The sequence below is a fragment of the Hylobates moloch genome, unplaced genomic scaffold (genome assembly GCF_009828535.3).
Source record: "Hylobates moloch isolate HMO894 unplaced genomic scaffold, HMol_V3 SCAFFOLD_8, whole genome shotgun sequence".
Lineage (NCBI taxonomy): Eukaryota > Metazoa > Chordata > Mammalia > Primates > Hylobatidae > Hylobates > Hylobates moloch.
In genome coordinates this window covers 30822317-30842587 of record NW_026652283.1, presented here as the reverse complement: position 1 = coordinate 30842587, position 20271 = coordinate 30822317, and the positions used below count along the sequence as shown (strand labels likewise).

Below are 20271 nucleotides of genomic sequence, written 5' to 3'. Positions count from 1 at the left end.
ATGTTGATGAATTATGTTTTTCCATTATTTTTGACTTTTAGAAGTCAAGACTAATACATTTTCTAGAAAACAAGGTCAAAAGCACTTGTGATTAATGGTAGCACTAGATTTCTTTCAGCAAATCCTTAAGAGTACAGAGGTTGAGGGGATTTCTGTTGTGTTTGTCACATTCCACACATTGGAAACAACTCATAGTGACTGTCAGCCTAAGAATAGCAAATGTAGTCTTGCTTTTTGTTAAAGAGTTCTTACTTATACCTTATGGCATTTTTCTTGACTATTAAGAATGTAAATTGACTTGAGAAATATATAAACTCTTTAGAGTTTAACAGTGTTTATGATTACTTAAGAAATTAAACCGAATGGCAGTTCTTTGTGCTTTTAACGAGTAGCTTTGTTTTTAAGGGCAGCATATACTTTTTCTACAATTTAGTTTTTGAAGGGTGGGAGAAGAGAAATGATTTTGAAAAGTTAGCAAGTGATAAAGAAAAAAGGAATTAAATAGAACATAAATTGGTTGATGCCTTGCAAACAACTTAGAGCAGAACCTCTTATTTGGATAGGTCAGGGTTCCAGTTGTACATGCTACCTAGTGTCTCCTTCTGACCTCATTATCTGTCTGAATAAACTTCAGATGGGTACTGGATGTATATTGACTACTGTCAAATAAAATGAACTTTGTTTTAGTTAAGGTCAGATACGATGTGGTTGGTATAGGTTTTGGAACATGTTTTTTCAGGTTGCATCTGGAGGTGGTGGGGTTGGAGATGGTGTTCAAGAACCAACAACAGGCAACTGGAGAGGAATGCTGAAAACTTCAAAAGCTGAAGAGTTATTAGCAGAAGAAAAATCAAAACCCATTCCAATTATGCCAGCCAGTCCACAAAAAGGTCATGCCGTGAATCTGCTGGATGTGGTAAGCCATGACAATTTGGTTTAGGTGACCAAGTTAGTAGGAAAACGATTAGACAGAAAGAACTAAAAGTCTCAAAAACTTACATAACTTTCAGATGTTAAATGCTGCCATTTCAGTGTCACGAAAGTAATATTTTCCCCTCATCCCTGTTTAGCCAGTTCCTGTTGCACGAAAACTGTCTGCTCGGGAGCAGCGAGACTGTGAGGTTATTGAACGACTCATTAAGTCCTATTTTCTCATTGTCAGAAAGAATATTCAAGACAGGTTAGTATTACTTAATATAAATCACAGGCTTTAATACTTCTGGATGATTCATTTTTAAAATTTTAGGTTTTTATTCTAAATCATCAAATGGATTCTCTGATAGTCCTTGGGTAACTTGTAGCAAGACCCAGTTTGTTAACATAGAATGACTAGGACCTCATGTATCAGCTAGAAAAAGCTATTAAAAATGAGAGATTCGGCCGGGCGCAGTGGCTCACGCTTGTAATCCCAGCACTTTGGGAGGCCGAGGCGGGCGGATCACGAGGTCAGGAGATCGAGACCAGGGTGAAACCCCGTCTCTACTAAAAATACAAAAAATTAGCCGGGCGTGGTGGCGGGCGCCTGTAGTCCCAACTACTCGGAGAGGCTGAGGCAGGAGAATGGCGTGAACCCGGGAGGCGGAGCTTGCAGTGAGCCGAGATTGCGCCACTGCACTCCAGCCTGGGCGACTGAGCGAGACTCCGTCTCAAAAAAAAAAAAAAAAAATGAGAGATTCTTTTGTTCTTTCTGGCTGCCACATTTTGAGTCATTTAAGAAAATTTTTTTCCTAAATTTTAATTTAGTAGTTTCATTAATTATTTTGGCTAGTAACACTGACTTGCCTTTTTAATTTAACTTGGTTTTCCAAAGTATCAAAACGAATGTCTTTTACTAGGAAATGTGTATTTTTTCTGTTCAGAATGTTTTTTCTTGTATCTAGTCCCTACTGCATCTTCTCCTTCGTGCTGCCTGGTATGTCATTTCATGCAGTAATAGGGAGAATATACATTTAGTTGTGTGAAGTATCTATTAGAAAATATTCTGTATCCAGTTTTTGGCAATCTGTCAGCAGCTAAGATGAATTTTACTGCACAGAGTACTAAACAGTCTAATACTTCATATTGAAATAAATGATTTTTGTCTGTAGAACCATTTATCTTTTTTGCTTGTAGACTTTAAAAACCTGTAGCTTGTAGTAGAAATAATAGTTCCTAGTGTTTTACACTGTGGGCCTGAAGAAAAAAATTCCATTTGTCTCCTTCATTGCCCCCATCCTCTGCAGAGAGTGTTTTTGTTTTGAGATGGAGTCTCGCTTTGTCACCCAGGCTGGGGTGCAGTGGTGCAGTCTTGGTCCACTTCAACCTCCGCCTTCTGGGTTCAAGCGATTCTCCTGCCTCAGCCTCCTGAGTAGCTGGGATAACAGGTGTGCACCACCGTGCCCGGCTAATTTTTGTATTTTTAGTAGAGACGGGTTTCACCATGTTGGCCAGGCTGGTCTCGAACTCCTGACGTCAGGTGATCCACCTGTCTTGGCCTCCCAAAGTGCTGGGATTACAGGCGTGAGCCACTGCACCCGGCTCACTTAATGTTTTTAAGCCTCATCCATACTGTAGTATGAACCAGCAGACCACATATTTGAATGTGTTCCCATTAGATTATAATACCATATTTTTGCTGTACATTTCCTATGTTTAGATACACAAATACTTACCATTGTGTTACAGTTCCCTATTCAGTACAGTAACATGCTGTACATGTTTGTGGCCTAGGAGCAATATGCTATCCCATATAGCTTAGGCGTGTCGGAGGCTATACCATCTACGTTTGTGTAAGTACACTCTGTGATGTTCATGTAATGAAATCACCTAATAATGCATTTCTCAGAGCATATCCCTGTCATTAAGTGACGTATCTTTTTATGTGTGAATAATACTAGATTGTATAGATATACTGTGTTTAACCCTCAGCTGATGTTTGGGTTTTTCTCACTTGTTGACTATTATGAATAAATGCTTTTTGAAGAGTATTGAAATAAGGATGATGAAAAGAAGGTAAAGTATCGAGAACTGTTCCTTTTTTTTTTTTTTTTTTTTGAGACAAAGTCTCACTCTGTTGCCCAGGCTGGAGTGCAGTGGCACGTTCTTGGCTCACTGCAATCTCCACCTCCTGGGTTCAAGTGATTCTCGTATCTCAGCCTCTCGAGTAGCTGGGATCACAGGTGTGTGCCACCACACTCAGCTAATTTTTTATTTTTAGTGCAGACGGGGTTTCGCCATGTTGGCCAGGCTGCTGTCAAACTCCTGGCCTCAAGCAATCCACCCGCCTCAGCCTCCCAAAGTGCTGGGATTACAGGCACGAGCCACTGCGCCTGGCCGAGAACTGCTTTTCTTCATGTTTAATTACAGTTAAGCAAAAATCTAAAGGGCGATTATGCCATTAATGAAATATCCAAAGTAGTAGTGTTCTTACTTTAGTTCATGAGGTTAAGCATCTAAGCCCCAATTGTTAAAAGTAGAATTGTGGCTAAAATTCCATAATTTGGTTTTGTTTTGCAGTGTGCCAAAGGCAGTAATGCATTTTTTGGTTAATCATGTGAAAGACACTCTTCAGAGTGAGCTAGTAGGCCAGCTGTATAAATCATCCTTATTGGATGATCTTCTGACAGAATCTGAGGACATGGCACAGCGCAGGAAAGAAGCAGCTGATATGCTAAAGGTACTGTGGACCTTTTGAATTTTTATACTTGGGTAGTAGATAGAAACATAGAAATAGGTAGAAACATAGGAATAGTTTTAAATGCAGTTTGATTCTTGGATATATATAGTTCTTATATTCTAGCTAGGCTTGTTTCCTGTTGGTACTTGATAAGAATCTTTTCTTTTTTTTTCTTTTTTTTTGAGTGGGAGTCTGGCTCTGTCGCTTAGGCTGGAGTGCAGTGGCGCAATCTCGGCTCACTGCAAGCTCCGCCTCCCAGGTTCATGCCATTCTCCTGCCTCAGCCTCCCGAGTAGCTGGGACTATAGGCACCCGCCACCACACCCGGCTAATTTTTTGTATTTTTAGTAGAGACGGGGTTTCACCGTGTTAGCCAGGATGGTCTCTATCTATCTCCTGACCTCATGATCTGCCCCGCCTCAGCCTCCCAAAGTGCTGGGATTACAGGCGTGAGCCACTGTGCCCGGCTGGTACTTGATTAGATTCTAATTCCAGAGAAGATATTGGTTAGTATAAACTGGTTAGTTAGTTATAAACCTACCACATATACATTGGAAAAATTACCTTGCATAATTCAGATTAATTTCATAACTTTATAATAAGCATTTAAAATTTTTTTTCCTTTAATGCAGGCATTACAAGGAGCCAGTCAAATTATTGCTGAAATCCGAGAGACTCATCTTTGGTGAAGAGAACTATGTAATACTGAGACTTTGTTGACTCAAAACTTCCTAGTTACTGCCTACCTGAGTAGAATCTTATTTATGAACTCCTCCTGTGTATTGCAATGGTATGAATCTGCTCATGTGGAGACGGGCTATAAACTGAAAAGTGTATTCCGTATTGCAGAACAAATCACACATTTAATCCAAATAATAAATGGCTGTTTCTAAAGTTTCCCAGTATATATAAAATACATCAAGTCTGTCTTGTGACAGTTTCATCTGAACTTAAAAAGAACTGTTAATGTTCTAGTTGTGCACAGCAGTTTGCCTGTGGATAAGATGACCTGTGTAATAATCTCTGTTAGTCTTAAAGCTGCTGCCATAGTCCTCCAAGAAGAAAGCACCAAGACAACATTTCATATGACTATAATGCATGTACTATATAAGCTGATCTGGCTTTGAAAGATGTGAGTTGGCAAGTTCCTCACATAGAGTCATTGTATTCCACCTGTCCTTCAATTTAGTTTTTCTGAGCTTCTTTGCAGCCTTTGATGTGTTTTTAAGAAAGCTGAATGCACAAAAGGATCTGTGACACCGACATGGCTGTGGTGTGCATACTGTGTAGTTATATAGCCCATCCAATTCTGGGTCCATTTGCGCTATCAAATTAAAATATGCTTTGATTCATACTTAAACCTGAAAGCAGGAATGCCTACATTAATTCCTACATTAAAAACAGCGATCTACCCTTGATTATCTAGAAAGACTTGGTAATGATGGCCAGTTCCTTTTAGGTTTCAGAAAATCAAATGATGACTTAAATTTCCCTTAATTTGCAAATACAGTAGTAATTAAGGTACATCTCTAAAGTGGAGCACTTACACCAAGCTCTAAGATTCACTTTGAGGTGGAACTTAAAACCAATGTACTGTACGTATGCATTGGTAATAGCTACTTTCGTTTCATAGCTTCATACCAACAAAATAGAATAGTATGAAAGTACTGGAGGAGCTGAAAGAAAAACACCCAAGGCCGGGTGTGGTGGCACACGCCTGTAATCCCAGCACTTTGGGAGGCCGAGGCAGGTGGATTCACCTGCGGTTGGGAGTTGGAGACCAGCTTGACTAACATGGAGAAACCCCGTCTCTGCTAAAAATACAAAATTGGCCGGGTGTGGTGGCGCATGCCTGTAATCCCAGCTACTAGGGAGGGTGAGGCAGGAGAATCGCATGAACCCGGGCGGTGGAGGTTGTGGTGAGCTAACATCATTCCATTGCACTCCAGCCTTGGCAACAAGAGTGAAACTCCGTCTCAAAATAAATAAATAAATAAAAAAAACACCCAGATACGCATACTCCTTCAGACTTACAGACTTAAGCTGCATTTATGGGGTAGTGATGAGGTTTAGAACATATACATATTTTGTTAAAATTCCCCAGATGATTCTTGGTATGAACTACTACATTGTAAATTTTAAGATGTACTTAGAAATCCTTAAGACATCTAGCCCTGTCCCTAATAGACAACACATTTATATTGCAGATATTAATTTTTTTTCAGTTTATGACCAGGTATTTATGAAGGACTATTGGCAGGGAAAATATGAATATGTTAACTTTAGCTTACGGCATCAATTTACTAAGGAACAACAGGCTCACCAACTGATCTCAAACATAAAAACCCCCACATCAGTCTGATACGATATGGTACTACTTTGAATCTGTTACCAGTACCATCTTGACAGAGGATACATGCTCCCAAAACGTTTGTTGCCACACTTAAAAATCACTGCCATCATTAAGCATCAGTTTCAAAATTATAGCCATCCATGATTTACTTTTTCCAGATGACTACCATTATTCTAGTCCTTTGAATTTGTAAGGGGAAAAAAAAACAAAAACAAAAACTTACGATGCACTTTTCTCCAGCACATCAGATTTCAAATTGAAAATTAAAGACATGCTATGGTAATGCACTTGCTAGTACTACACACTTTGTACAACAAAAAACAGAGGCAAGAAACTTAATGGAAAGAGAAAAGCCTTCCTTTGTTGGCCCTTAAACTTGAGTCAAGATCTGAAATGTAGAGATGATCTCTGATGATACCTGTATGTTCTTGCTGTGTAAATAAAATTGCTGGTATGAAATGACATTAAAGTTTGTCAAAAAATGAATTCTTAATTTTTCTCCCAGAGAAAGGGAGACAAAAGGAGCTTTTTAATACCTAAATCTATTTTGGAACATAACCGTATAGAGTACCAAAAATTTTATGACTTTTTTCCTACCAGATTCTGACAGTTCACCAAGGTATTGTAACATCTCCATTTTTTGCGTATGAAGACAGTGACTTGCTCCAAGTAATCCAGGTAGTAAATCGCTAGAATTTGAACACTAAAGCCATGCTCTGCTGCCTGTAAGGTTTTCAAAAGAAATCTGATTAATCATTTCATACGTGATTCACTTGATCCTCAAGGCAACAGGGATGCCATTGCCTTGATTTTTCAGATATGGAAATAGTTCTGGAGAATTAATTTGCCTCATGTTTGCAGAGCTGAACTCAGTCTTGATTCCAGATCCTTTAAGTTTGACCTGAAAATTTTCCTTACCTGGATACTTTTTGATATTCTCATATGATTGCATATTTGGTATAATTGGCTTTATTTTTGGGGGGTTACTTTTTAATTTACCTCAAGTTGCAATCTGCTTGGGGGGAAAAGTTGAAACTTAAAACCAATTTAAGTTTCTAAATTTATAAAACATTTAAAACATTGCTACCTTAGGAATCTACTGACAACAAGGCTTAATGTGAACAGAATTATATTGGAACACAGGCAAGGAACTAGAAAACTGAATTAGAAACTTTCTGAAAAGTCACGTACTGATTTTTGTACTATTCTTTGTAAAGAAACTACTTCTTACTGTAATTTCTCAAAGCAACCATGGCCTCATCTAACTTTTTCTCCTTTTTAAGAACTACATTTGCTCCCTGAACTACAAAAAAATCAAATTTCCATTCAAGGTTTCTAATACTAGTTTTCCCATTTCTAATGTGGACACTAGAAGCCCTGCTGATTTTATAAACAACTATATAACATTAGTGAGATTGGTGCTGCATACCTGATAGAAAAGCAGCTACAATTCCTTTTTTTTTTTGAGACAGAGTGTCACTCACTACTCATGCTGTCTCCCAGGCTGTAGTGCAGTGGTGTGATCTCAGCTCACTGCAACCTCCATCTCCTGGGTTCAAGTGATTCTCGCAGCTCAGCCTCTCGAGTAGCTGGGGTTACAGGTGCCTGCAACCACACCTGGCTAATTTTTATATTTTCAGTAGAGATGGGGTTTCGCCCTGTTGGCCAGGCTGGTCTCAAACTCCTGGCCTCAAGCCATTTGCCCAGCTTGGCCTCCCGAAGTGCTGGGATTACAGGTGTGAGCCACCGTGCCCAGCCTCACAATTCCTTACACTACCTCTTTTTCACTGTGCCTCATCACTACAAAAAGGAGAGCAGGAAGGGTCAAATAGGAAAGCCAGCATTTCTTTCTCTTCTGGAGTCTAATTTTAAAAAGAGATTAACCCTGAAAATCATGGTTTTCTATGGTAATCGAGGTTTGTACATCAGAAAATAAAACATCCCATCATTAAACAAATATTTATTAACCGGCCCATAAAAATAATGAAGTTACTCACACTGAGTCCTAGTCCATTCTGTTTTTCTGATTTGCGTAAGCAAAGGTCTTAAGTTCTGGAGCCGACCCTTCAGAGGTCTTGAGAATGAATGATGGGTAAGTTTATGTGGACAACCAGAAGGACTTTTCATCATAACTGAAGCCATTTTATAATGTAGAAATTTCTTTTTCCTATTTTAAGTAAGGAAAGTCCATTCTTGAGAATATGTTGTCCAACAATTAAAACACTCTCAGGATTTGTTACTTGTTGGTGATTTATGCTGACTCCGCCTTCTGTTATCATTCGATACCTAAAAAATAGAAACATTTAGTAAGTAGTGAGATCCAGTCACTGTTGATCTGTCCCCCAAAAAGACTGTTTCACTTAGATTTCAGAGGCTCTCCAATTGAGAACATTTGGCACTGGACTGTTACCTTCATGTTTGCTCGATTGTCAATAGAGTCTGCCTCTCTTTAATGCTCTTTGTTTTTTGTTGTTTGTTTTTGAGACACAGTCTTGCTCTGTAGCCCAGGCTGGCACGGTCTCAGCTCACTGCAACCTCCACCTCCTGTGTTCTAAGGGATTCTCCTGCCTCAGCCTCCAGAGTAGCTGGGATTACAGGTGCACGCCACCACACCTGGCTGATTTTGTATTTTTAGTAGAGACAGGTTTCGCCATGTTGGCCAGGCTGGTCTCAAACTCCCGACCTCAGGTGATCCACCTGCCTCGGCCTCCCAAAGTGCTGGGATTACAGGTGTGAACCACTGCGCCTGGCCGGAATTTACGCCTTGCATCTGCTCTTTTAAAGACTCCGTCTCAAGAAAAAAAAAAAAAAGACCTAGGAGAAGTTGTTCTAGGAGCACACTGGGTAGGTGAGGGCTGAACATTTCACTGAAAAAAGAGATACTTAAACTGGGAGTGAAGCTACCTTGACAATCAGGGAGCAAACATGGGAGCAGCTAGAAAGGTGAGATCTGAGAAGACAGGGCTTCAGCATGGTTAGGTCTTGGAAGTCCTTAAGAAAGATAAATGGTAGTTTTCTCTCATCTGAATGTGTTACCAAATAAAATTAAGAAACAACTACTGGACATGGTTTTAAAGATATTTTTATACCTTTATTTTTGGGTAGAGACGGAGTCTTACTACGTCCTTGCCCACACAGATCTCGAACTCCTGGCCCCAAGCAATCCTCCTGCCCTTGGCCTCCCAAAGTGCTGGGATTACAAGTGTGAGCCACCATATCTGGCCATGGACATGGTTTTATAAAACTCATCAGTAAAAGATTTTCTACTTAAGGCCAGATTCCTTTCTTTTAGGAAGTATTATTTTACGCTGTCTGCTAGTTTACAGATCATATTCTATGTTTAATTTAAATGCACCAAACCTATTTAGCTTATATAATATAAAAAATATACAATCAGTATTACTTAGAGCCCTGGCTAAATCAGATGTGGTGTCATCTCTAATAGTGGTAAAGCTTCCAGTATTAGCGAACACACTATAGTAAAGTTCAGAAGAAAACGAAATCTGCTTCCATAGTGAGGAAAATTATTTGTCTCAGTGACGTACTGTAGGGAAGTATATGACACCAGCCTCAAATTCACTGTGTATTAAACCAGCAGATGAGGGAATCATAAGGTGGAGTGGCAGGTGATGCAAAGGGAGATAATGGGTGCTTTCTCCAGGCAGAACAGTCTAGGACTCTAGGACAGAGGCAAACAATCCAAGACAGTTGAAAGAGAACAGCAACCATAACAAATGTCATTCATAATCATGGCCATGATATGGCTGATGACCATTTGACTTATGTGTGAACTCCTGTAAAAGAGGCACCTGGGGGTCTTCTTGCTACCCAATACTTTTCCTTCCACCTCACTGTTCATTTAAAAATGGATAAGCATCAATTATATGCTGAATTATTTTTTGTGAAAAACCTTATTTATTCCTTAATATCTCATAACTGATTAATTAAAATATTCTACTCAATTCCCGAATAGAAAATGCAATTCTCAAGGGGATTATTATATAGTTTACAATAATAGTCTGATGACATTAATAGGTTAGTGCAAAAGTACTTGCAGTTTTGGCCATTATATACTCATTTCATTTTCAGAAATTCAGTTAATACTATAGATAGGTTACGTAACCTTTCCCATCCCTGAATATAAAGAGGATACAGACTATGAAAGGGGCTGTGTTAATCTGTTACATAGGGCCTCCGTTTCTCCATCCCTCGAAAATGGTGACCATATCGCTAAGCCGTACACTGATGCCAGTGTATTTACTGAACAACATGTCCCTCAAATGCACTTTTGCAGTGTTGGAGGAAAGACTGACTGGGTTAGATATAGTAAGAGACAGTATAGGAGTATTGTACTCTTATGGAAAATATAAAGTATTCTCAATAAGTACTCTCAGGCTATACTTTATTCTTGGACTAAACTAACTTTTCTAAGGAAGAGATGCCACTAAAGCATTATCAGGAAAACACCCTCTCTGGAAACACATGCTGTGAACTGTAACATTTTATTTTTGTTTTGAGACAGAGTCTCGCTCTGTCGCCCAGGCTGGAGTGCAGTGGTGCAATCTCGGCTCACTGCAAGCTCTGCCTCCCAGGTTGACGCCATTCTCCTGCCTCAGCCTCCTAAGCAGCTGGGACTACAGGCACCCGCCACCACGCCTGGCTAATTTTTTGTATTTTTAGTAGAGATGGGGTTTCACCGTGTTAGCCAGGATGGTCTCGATCTCCTGACCTCGTGATCCGCTCGCCTTGGCCTCCCAACATGCTGGGATTACAGGCGTGAGCCACTGCTCCTGGCCTTGTGAACTATAACATTTAATGGTGAAGTAACTGTAAGTCTAAAAGTTAAATAATCTTACCCTCGGGGACCATCTGGAATGGCATTTGCTTTGCGGCAGGTATCTAGGACACTTGTTCCAGGATCGAGAAAAAATTCAGAAAATGGAGCTTCTTTAAACAACTCTTTCAACTCCTGATCAGACATGACCTCCAGTGCATCTATGCTACTGTGATAAAGGGCTTTTGTACACCTGAAAAACACATTTTAAGAGCCACATCATATAAATGTTTATTCAAATACATGTTCTAATACCCATTAACCAATTATAGAGTGTCCAAATTCTAGACTAAAAGTTTTTTTTTTTTTTTTTTTTTTTTTTTGAGATGGAGTCTTGCTCTGCTGCCCCGGCTAGATTGCAATGGCGTGCTCTCGGCTCACTGCAACCTCTGCCTCCCGGGTTCAAGCGATTCTCCTGCCTCAGCCTCCTGAGTAGCTGGGATTACAGGCGTGTGCCACCACGCCCAGCTAATTTTTGTATTTTTAGTAGAGATGGGGTTTCACCATATTGGTCAGGCTGGTCTCGAACTCCTGACCTCATGATCCGCCCACCTCGGCCTCCCAAAGTGCTGAGATTACAGGCTTGAGCCACTGCGCCCAGCATAGACTAAAAGTTTTTTAAACATCTATCTGGTATAATTCATAAACTTAATTCAAGATAATCCTTCTTTCCAATAAATGGGCTATTTTAAATTGCTAAGTCAAATACTGACAGTCCTTGTGATAAATGATAAGATAACCCTAAAACAGCATACTCCTACTTTTCTCATGTCCATCCACTGAATAACTATCAAGTGTTAATTATATTAAACTACTACCTTTTAGCAGAATCCAATCCTTCTCGTCCATGAACAAGCTTTGTTACTTCTGCTGCCAGTCGTTTCTGAGGACCCCGCCTTTCTGGCTCTTTGACATGCAGCTGCATGATATGATCAATCTCTGGAAGGGGCAGGAAAGTGAACAGCTTCAGGTACCTTTGAGATAAAAAATAAACAGTCACACTTATATCACATACCTAATTTTTATCCCCAGCTCCTCTACCCTTTAAGGTTATCCTGCTTACTTTTAAATATGAAACAAACATACAGAAATGTACTGAACATAGTAGGTCCCATGCACACATCACCCAGATTTAAGGTGTTACTATTTTGGCATCTTTGTTTTCAATTTCGTCTTTTTTTTGAGATGGGGGGTCTTGCTGTTGTCCAGGCTGGAGTGCAGGGGCATGATCATGGCTCACTGTAACCTCAACCTCCTGGGCTCAAGCAATTCTACCACCTTAACCTCCCAAGCAGCCAGGACCACAGGCTTGTGCCACCACGCCTGGCTAATTTTTAAATTTTTTTTGTAAAGACAGGGTCTCCCGTGTTGCCCAGGCTGGTTTCAAACTCCTGGGCTCAAGCGATCCTCTTGTCTCAGCCTCCCAAAGTGTTGGGATTATGGGCATGAGCCACCATGCCCAGCCTCATATTTCCTTTTTAAAAGGAACGAAGTAGGCATAGATGAAGGCCGCAGTCCAATCACATTCCCTTCCTTGCCCCCAGAGATAACCATAAATCTAAGTTTATGTGCTACCATCCTTCCCAAGCATGTTTTTATACTTTTATGTGCATGTGGCTATAAAAAAAAAGTACTGTGTAATTTTAAAAACTGATATAAATCATCCTGCTCTGCATAATGATGTTTCTGTCAACGACGGACTGCATATATCTGCAGTCCCCAACCTTTTTGGCACCAGGAGGCAGCCGGGAGGGAAGGTGGTTTCAGAATGAAACTGTTCCACTTCAGATCATCAGGCATTTGTTAGATCCTCATAAGGAATGCACAACCTATATCTCTTGCATGCGCAGTTCACAATAGGGTTTGTGCTCCTATGAGAATCTAATGCCACCGCGGATCTGACAGGAGATGGAACCCAGGTGGTAACGCTCACTCACCTGCCACTCAGCTCCTGTTGTGCGGCCCTGTTCCTAATAGGCCACGGACTGGTACAGTCCAACAGTGGTTCATAACATTATAATACCATAGTTTACTGTACCTTTTCTACGTTTACATATACAAATACTTACCCTCATGTTACCACTGCCTTCAGTATTTAGTACAGTAATATGCTGTACACGTTTCTAGCCTGGGAGCAACAGGGTACACTGTATAGCCTAGGTGTGTAGTAGGCTATGCTATCTATGTTTGTGTAGGCACACTCTACGATATTTGCAATGATGAAATCACCTAACAACACACTTCCCAGAATGTATGCCTATTGTTAAGTGACTATAATATCATCCTATATGTATTCTCTTTTTCTTTGGTGAAATATATCTAACACACAGAAAAAAGTATATTATTCGCAAAGATATAGCTTAATGAATCATAAAACATCTATGTAACCATCACCATGGTCAAGAAATACAGTATTAGGCCAGGCGCAGTGGCTCACGCCTGTAATCCCAGCACTTTGGGAGGCTGAGGCGGGCAGATCATGAGGTTAGGAGATCGACACCAGCCTGACCAACATGGTGAAACCCCATCTCTACTAAAAAATACAAAAAAAAATCCCGGCTACTCGGAAGACTGAGGCTTGAACCCGGGAGATGGAGGTTGCAGTGAGCCGAGATTGCGCCACTGCATTCCAGCCTGGTGACAGAGTGAGACTCCATCTCAAATAAAAAAAAAAAAAAAAAAAAGAAAAAGAAACACAGTATTGCCCCTACCCAAGAATGCACAAATATATCACACACCCCTCCAAGTTAATCACTATTTTGCCTTTCATAGTAATCACTTCCTTGTCTTTCTTGATGCTTTTAACATCTCAGCATGCCTCCCTTAAGAGCATCACTTAATTTTGCCTGTCTTTAAGATTTTATATAAAAGGAATCATATAGAATTTATTTTCTGGCACATCGATATGTTTAGGAGAGTCATCCATGATGCTGCATGCACAATATTCCATGCTATGATTATCCTACAATGTGTTTATTTTTCTGTGAACTTTTGTGCTGTTTCTACTTTTAGACAATTGCTATTAATGCTGCTCTGAATAGCCTCATATACCTCTGCTGGTGCACATGTGCATTAATTTCTGTTGGGTATATACCCAGAAGAGGAACTGCTATATCACAGGTTATGTGCACATTTAGCTTTAGTAGGTACTGCCAAATGTTTTCCCAAAGTGGTTCTATACGTTTATTCTCCCACCACCTTGGAACATTCTTGCAGCACTTGGTTCTGCCAACTCTTTTGTTTAGCCATTCTGGAGGATGCATAATGGTATCTCATTGTGCCCTTTATCTTGTATTTTTCTTCTCAGTATGAAGGCTAAGCACTTTTTTATGTTTTTGGCCTTTGGATGGGATCCTTGTGAAGCACCTGTTCAAGTCTCTTTCCATTGTTCTGCTGGGTTGTCTTTTTCTCACTGGCTTAGAGAAATTTCTTTTTTAACATTAAAATAACTATGTTTAAGACAGTATTTACATAGTTTTTTCATTTATAAACTTATTTTAATTTTTTTTTGTGGGTATATAGGTGTATATATTTATGGGGTACATGAGATGTTTTGATACAGGCATGCAATGTGAAATAATAAATTCTTTATATTAATTTGAATACAAGCCCTTTATCATTTAGATACATGTATTGAAAATATCTTCTCCCACTCTTAACAGTGACTTATGATGAACAGATCTTATTTTTAATTTAGTCTAACTTATCAATCTCTTCCTTTTGTGTCCTGTTAAAGAATCTTTCTCTATCTTAAAGTCATAAAGGTATTTTCCTATTTATCTAAAAGCTTTATTGTTTTGTCTTTTAATATAGATTTAGGTCTATAATCTACCTGGAATTGACTTTTGTGTACTATGTAAGGTTAAGTTTCATTTTTTTTTTCACCCACGAAGACATCTAACTAATGGAGCAATATTCACTGAAGACTGTCTTCCCAAACTACAATGCCACCTTTGCCAGGGATAAGGAGACCATATATGCTAGAGTGTGTCTGGATTCTCTAATCTGTGCCATTGGTCTCTTAACTTTACATTTAAACGTGTACCTTTAAACCTAAAGGTCATTATTAGAAATAATGAGTTTGGCAGAGTTGCTAGATTTAAAGGTAATATATCTAAAGTAATTGTATTTCTATACACCAGAACCAGATAGAAAATGCAATTTTCAAAAAGATTATTTAAATTCTCTAGGCCGGGTGCGGTAGCTCAAGCCTATAATCCCAGCACTTTGGGAGGCTGAGGAAGGTGGATCACTTGAGGTCAGGAGTTCGAGACCAGCCTGGCCAACATGGTGAAACCCTGTCTCTACAAAAATACAAAAATTAGCTGGGCATGGTGGCACATGCCTGTAGTCCCAGGTACTCAGGAGAATCACTTGAACCCAGGAGGCGGAGGTTGCAATGAGCCAAGATCATGCCACTATACTCTAGCCTGGGCAACAAAGTGAGACACTGTCTAAAAAAAAAAAAAAGATTATCAATTCGCAATTTCTCAAGACATCAAAACCCCAGGACTGGGTCGGGCGCAGTGGCTCACGCTTGTAATCCCAGCACTTTGGGAGGCCGAGGCAGGCGGATCACGAGGTCAGGAGATCGAGACCATGGTGAAACCCCGTCTCTACTAAAAATACAAAAAATTAGCCGGGTGTGATGGCGGGCGCCTGTAGTCCAGGAGAATGGCGTGAACCCGGGAGGCGGAGCTTGCAGTGAGCCGAGATTGCGCCACTGCACTCCAGCCTGGGTGACAGAGCAAGACTCCGTCTCAAAAAAAAAAAAAAAAAAAAAAAAAAAAACCCCAGGACTATATCGTCAAACATTCTAGGACTAAATCTAAAGAAAAAAAAACACAATTACTGAAATTTTGTAATAAGGCATGATAATCTTCCACTCTGTTCTTCAAAAACATCTTGGCCAATCTTAGCCCTTTTTATTTCTATGTCAATCTTACAATGAGCTCGTCAAGTTCCACAAAAAGCCGGTTTAGATATGGTTGGCGCTGTACTAAATGTAGATCAAATCCAGAACTGGTATCTTGGCCGGGTGCGGGGGCTCATGCTGTAATCCCAGCACTTTGGGAGTCTGAGGCAGGTTTATCGCTTGAGTCCAGGAGTCTGAAACCAGCCTGGGGAACATGGTGAAACTCCACCATTACTAAAAAAAAATACAAAATTAGCTGGGCATGGTGGTGTGCACCTGAGCCTGGGAATTTCAGGCTACAGTGAGCCAAGACTGCGCCACTACACTCCAGCCTGGGCAATGGGAGTGAGATTCTGTTTCAAAAAATACAAAAAAGAACTGACATTATTTTTGTACTATGAATATGGTGTAACTCTCCATTTATGTAGATCTTTATTTTGCTCAATAGCGTCTTTTAATATTTTGCAGGAAAGTCATATACTTTTTAAGTCTTAAAGAATTATTCCTAGATTACTTGGGTGTTACAGAGCATCAAAATTTTTTTTTCACTTTTTGTTGCAGGTATATTTGTTTCTCATTAATTCATATTCTTCCAAGAGTTTAAGGCAATTTGATTTAAGGAGAAAATCATTTCTTAAGAGGATCTTTAAAGTCATATTTGTGAGAGAAGAGAGACAAAGGAAAAATAAGGGTAGTCAAGTTTAAGATGAAAGGAGTGCAAAAACTAGAATATGCAGGTGATAAAATCCTAAGAACTTGCTAGGTATAGATCAAAAAGTTGGCTCTACATTTTCTAGCCACCCACTGTGGTTTTTCTGCTTTAACCAACAAAGTATTTCACTTTAGAACACAGTAAAAATTAGTCTTCTATGATGTAATGGTTTATGTGCAGACAGAAACTACGTTAAAAACAAAAAAACTATAAAATGTACATAGATCCAATGGCTAAAATTACATCATGAGTTTATGGTGTCAATTTTTCTCAGCCCATTATTCAGAACTCACCTTTCCACTGAATCATCTGGTTGCCTGACAAAGAATTGATACAATTCAAATGGAGATGTCTTATCTCTGTTTAGCCAAACAGCGTTCCCAGCAGACTTTCCCAGCTTTGCTCCAGTTGTACTTGTAATTAGAGGAACGGTGATTCCAAATACATCTTCTCCAGTCAACCTATGCATAAAGAACAATTTCATTATGTGCCTCAAGCACAAGTGGTTGTAGGTTCTACTGTTCACCTTCCAGATTTCTTTCTGGTTACTTGCTCCAGGAAAACTTTCTTGACCTCCTAAATCTGAATTCTTGTCCCTCTTATGTACTGTTACAGTACTCACTCTATTCATTCTGAATCTCATGAGTGGTTCCAGGCAGGTTCTAGGCAGGCCAAGGGGAAGTGCTACTTAACAATGGACTAGAGATTTTGAAAGGCTGAGTGGGAAGGAGAAAACTGGGTGAAGGGGTGTCAGGAAGAGACACTAAAGGAAATGTTCTAAACGCCTTTTAAACATGTGCTTTGCTCTAGGTAGCACATGAGCTAGCCCTATCCTTCACTTCTCTCAAGAAAATGCTATTAGACCCACATTACTTGTCAATTATTTGGAGTTGAAAAAACTTTTTGAGATACCAACCAAGGACTAACACTAGTTTCATGGAGGTTGCAGAGCTAAAGCAGAGGCTAGCTACTCAAGGAGGCCCAGTCACGTTCTGGTATAAACACACAAAAGCAGTTTCTCTAATTAGAGAGGACGACTTAGGGGAAGCAAAACAGACCAACCAAATCTTCACTAGTGGTGTGTTTCCCTTTTTTTTTTTTTTTTGGAGACAGAGTCTCCCTCTGTTGTCCCAGGCTGGAGTGCAGTGGCGCGATCTCGGCTCACTGAAACCTTCGCCTCCCGGGTTCAAGAGAGTCTCCTGCCTCAGCCTCCCGAATAGCTGGGATTACGGGCGTGCATCACCACGCCCAGCTAATTTTTAGAATACACCGTTTACTCTTAATACCCTTAATTCAGCCCTTTAGTTCTTATTAGCCAGTGTTATTAACGCCATTATAGAGCCTTAATGGGGATAAAACCAACAAGAGCTGGAACGAAGGGCAGCAACTACAATCCTAAGAGTGAATCACAGGCTACTAGTGTGTAAATTATTTGGTCCCAGGATTTCCCCAAGGTCTAAAGGCACTTACTTGTTGATGAACTCATATCCGGACATGATGTTGCCTAGTTGATCAGATCCGCCCAGCTGGACCCTGCATCCATAACGCTGGAAGAGGTAATAGAAGTCATAGGCTTGGAGTACCTGGTAAAAGAACTCGGCCAAGCTCATGCCCTCGGGGCTCTTGAGCCGCAGCTGCACGCTCTGCCGGCTCAGCAGCGTCCCCATGCGGAAGTGACCCCCCACTGCCGCCAGGAAGTCCACCAGGTGCCGCTTCTCGTACCAGGCCGAGTTGTCCAGCACAGTGAAGCTGCCCCAGGAGCGCCCATCAGTGAAAAGCTGCTGGTGATTAGCCGCCAGGGCCTCCAGCCCTAGGCGCAGGGCGCGCGCGTTGGCTCGCACGCGGTCTGTCTCCAGAGCCTCGCGTTCCTTGGTCCGGCCGCTCGGGTCTCCCAGGCGCGCCGTGGCGCCTCCCACCAGCGCGATCACGTTGTGGCCCGCTCGCTGCAAATGAAACAGGCCCAGCAGCGCAAGCAGATGACCCACATGAAGCGAGTCTGCCGTGGGGTCGAAGCCACAGTAAATGGTTTGGGGAAAACTCGCCGTGCCACGGTCGAAGAGCTCTGGGAGCTCTATTTTCGTCCCCGTCTCCGGGAAGAAGTCCTTGAACAGACCTCGAGCCTTCTGCGCTGCCAGTAACCCCTGAGCGCCCGAGTGGGCCTTACGCAGCCCCAAGGGCAAGAATACTGAGAGATTTAGGGCACCAGACCAACGGCCCCAGGAAAAGGACCGCAAGATGGGCGCCGCCATCTTGGTGGCGGCACGAAGGGAATGCTGGGATTGCAGAGGCCCCGCCACACCCACCTACTTACAGCTCCTAGGGAAGGTGCTTCAGTGTTTTTCTACGCATGCCCGAGACGGTTACGTAGTTACGGAGCTTGCGCTCTCAGCAGTTGAGTCCCGACTCCAAGTGGCGGTTCCGCCTCAGAGCCGTCGCCTTACGCCCCGTGAAACTTAATTTCCCCATCCGCAGTGTGGATCTGCTTATGATAGTTCCTACCTCATAAGGCTGTTGTGAGCCTTAAAAATTAAAGCATTTGGCATATAACGCTTCACAAATGTTAACTTGCATTTAAATTTTCACGTAAAAAGATTGTGATGCGCAAGTTCTTTGAAGTCTTGGTACCATGCAAAAAGCTGCTCACAGAGGTTGAGAAAGGTTAGGAATTGGTTTAACTTCACGGAGAGATAGGGAATTGCTGCTGAGACGCAAGCAATTTCATAGTACCGATTCTCTAATTGCACGTCAGTCCCCAGTATCCATCAGCTCTTCCAGGAGGTGGCAGTCTTGTCCAAGGTATAGCAAGAAAAACTCAGTGCACTAAAGTACATGCATCAAGTCCCGTGGCTTATTTTAAATACAGTTAACTAGGTTGGAACACAGCTTAGCATGAGTGGATTCAAATTAGTAATCACATCGTGCAGCGTGACAGGTGCTCTGAATACTGACCAGGGATGAGGTTCTTATTGGCAGCTGGCTGGCAGGTGATCTAGCTTCAAAATCCCATGTTAGAGCCTGATTTCTCGGACCGCTTTCAAAATCATCTTAGGTAGAATTCCCTGGACTGAGTTGGGGGGAGACTGGTTTGCAGGAGGGTAATTGGAGTGTGCTCTTAAGAACGACACCTGTAGTGGAGTGAGGGAGGCCGGGTTGGGTGGAGGGAGAAAGAAGTTGAACTGTGAACAATTTGTAATAGAGGCCTCGGGCAATCCAATAAGGGCTCGGGAGTCGGGATTTCCTTTCAGAGTCATCCTGAATTGAGGCCAGAGGGCAGACCTTTAGACCCTCTTACTGACTGCTCATTAAATGTGGGATGTTTCTGGGGAGGAAGCAAAGCGCTGGGTAAGGCTTTTGGAGAGTGAAATGTGCAGGCAGGGACTCAGCTGTGAGCAATAAGCAACCAATACTCCCAGCAGCTGGGAGATTGAGTGCCTTGGGCCTGGGGCTGGGATCTGGGCCATGTTCCAAATCATTCCCTACAGGACTTTTCTATTTTTTAACGTTATAAAGTCATCTAACAAAATGAAAACTTATTTTAATAATCAGTTTGTTTGCATGTATAATTTCAGTGAATTAGTTTCTCATTGCCAAATAGTAACTTCAATAGGATTTTGAGATACTCATTCAATAGACTATTAAACATACTCCCAACTGCTTAAGAAAATAGTGTGTTCTTTCATGTTATTATTCAAAATATCTTAAAATTTGCAATCATAACCTGTTGATCTGCAGTCTTTTTTTTTTTTAAGTGTCACTCTGTTGTCCACACTGGAGTGCCGTGGCAGGATCATGGTTCACTGCAG

At 41.1% G+C, this 20271-nt stretch overlaps 2 protein-coding genes across 9 annotated transcripts in view; one reads left to right on the top strand and one right to left on the bottom strand.

Annotated features, from left to right (window-relative positions):
- The window catches only part of DNM1L (dynamin 1 like), a 65743-nt gene extending 59676 nt beyond the window's left edge, over window positions 1–6067 (top strand). For all 8 annotated transcript variants that reach the window (XM_032159955.2, XM_032159957.2, XM_032159958.2 and 5 more), the window contains 4 exons: window positions 740–916; window positions 1071–1180; window positions 3496–3655; window positions 4287–6067. In XM_032159955.2, the coding sequence (XP_032015846.2) occupies window positions 740–916; window positions 1071–1180; window positions 3496–3655; window positions 4287–4343 (504 nt within the window). In that variant the 3' untranslated portion in view covers window positions 4344–6067. The remainder of the gene's footprint in view (window positions 1–739; window positions 917–1070; window positions 1181–3495; window positions 3656–4286) is intronic.
- A 1885-nt stretch (window positions 6068–7952) lies between these two features.
- On the bottom strand, window positions 7953–18740 carry YARS2 (tyrosyl-tRNA synthetase 2). The gene is made up of 5 exons (XM_032159964.2): window positions 17939–18740; window positions 16762–16929; window positions 11660–11815; window positions 10864–11034; window positions 7953–8293 (listed from the first exon to the last, which is right to left on the bottom strand). The coding sequence occupies exons 1-5, from the start codon at window positions 18715–18717 to the stop codon at window positions 8134–8136; spliced, it is 1434 nt and encodes a 477-aa protein (XP_032015855.1). The 5' UTR covers window positions 18718–18740; the 3' UTR covers window positions 7953–8133.
- Between the last annotated feature and the right edge of the window lie 1531 nt (window positions 18741–20271).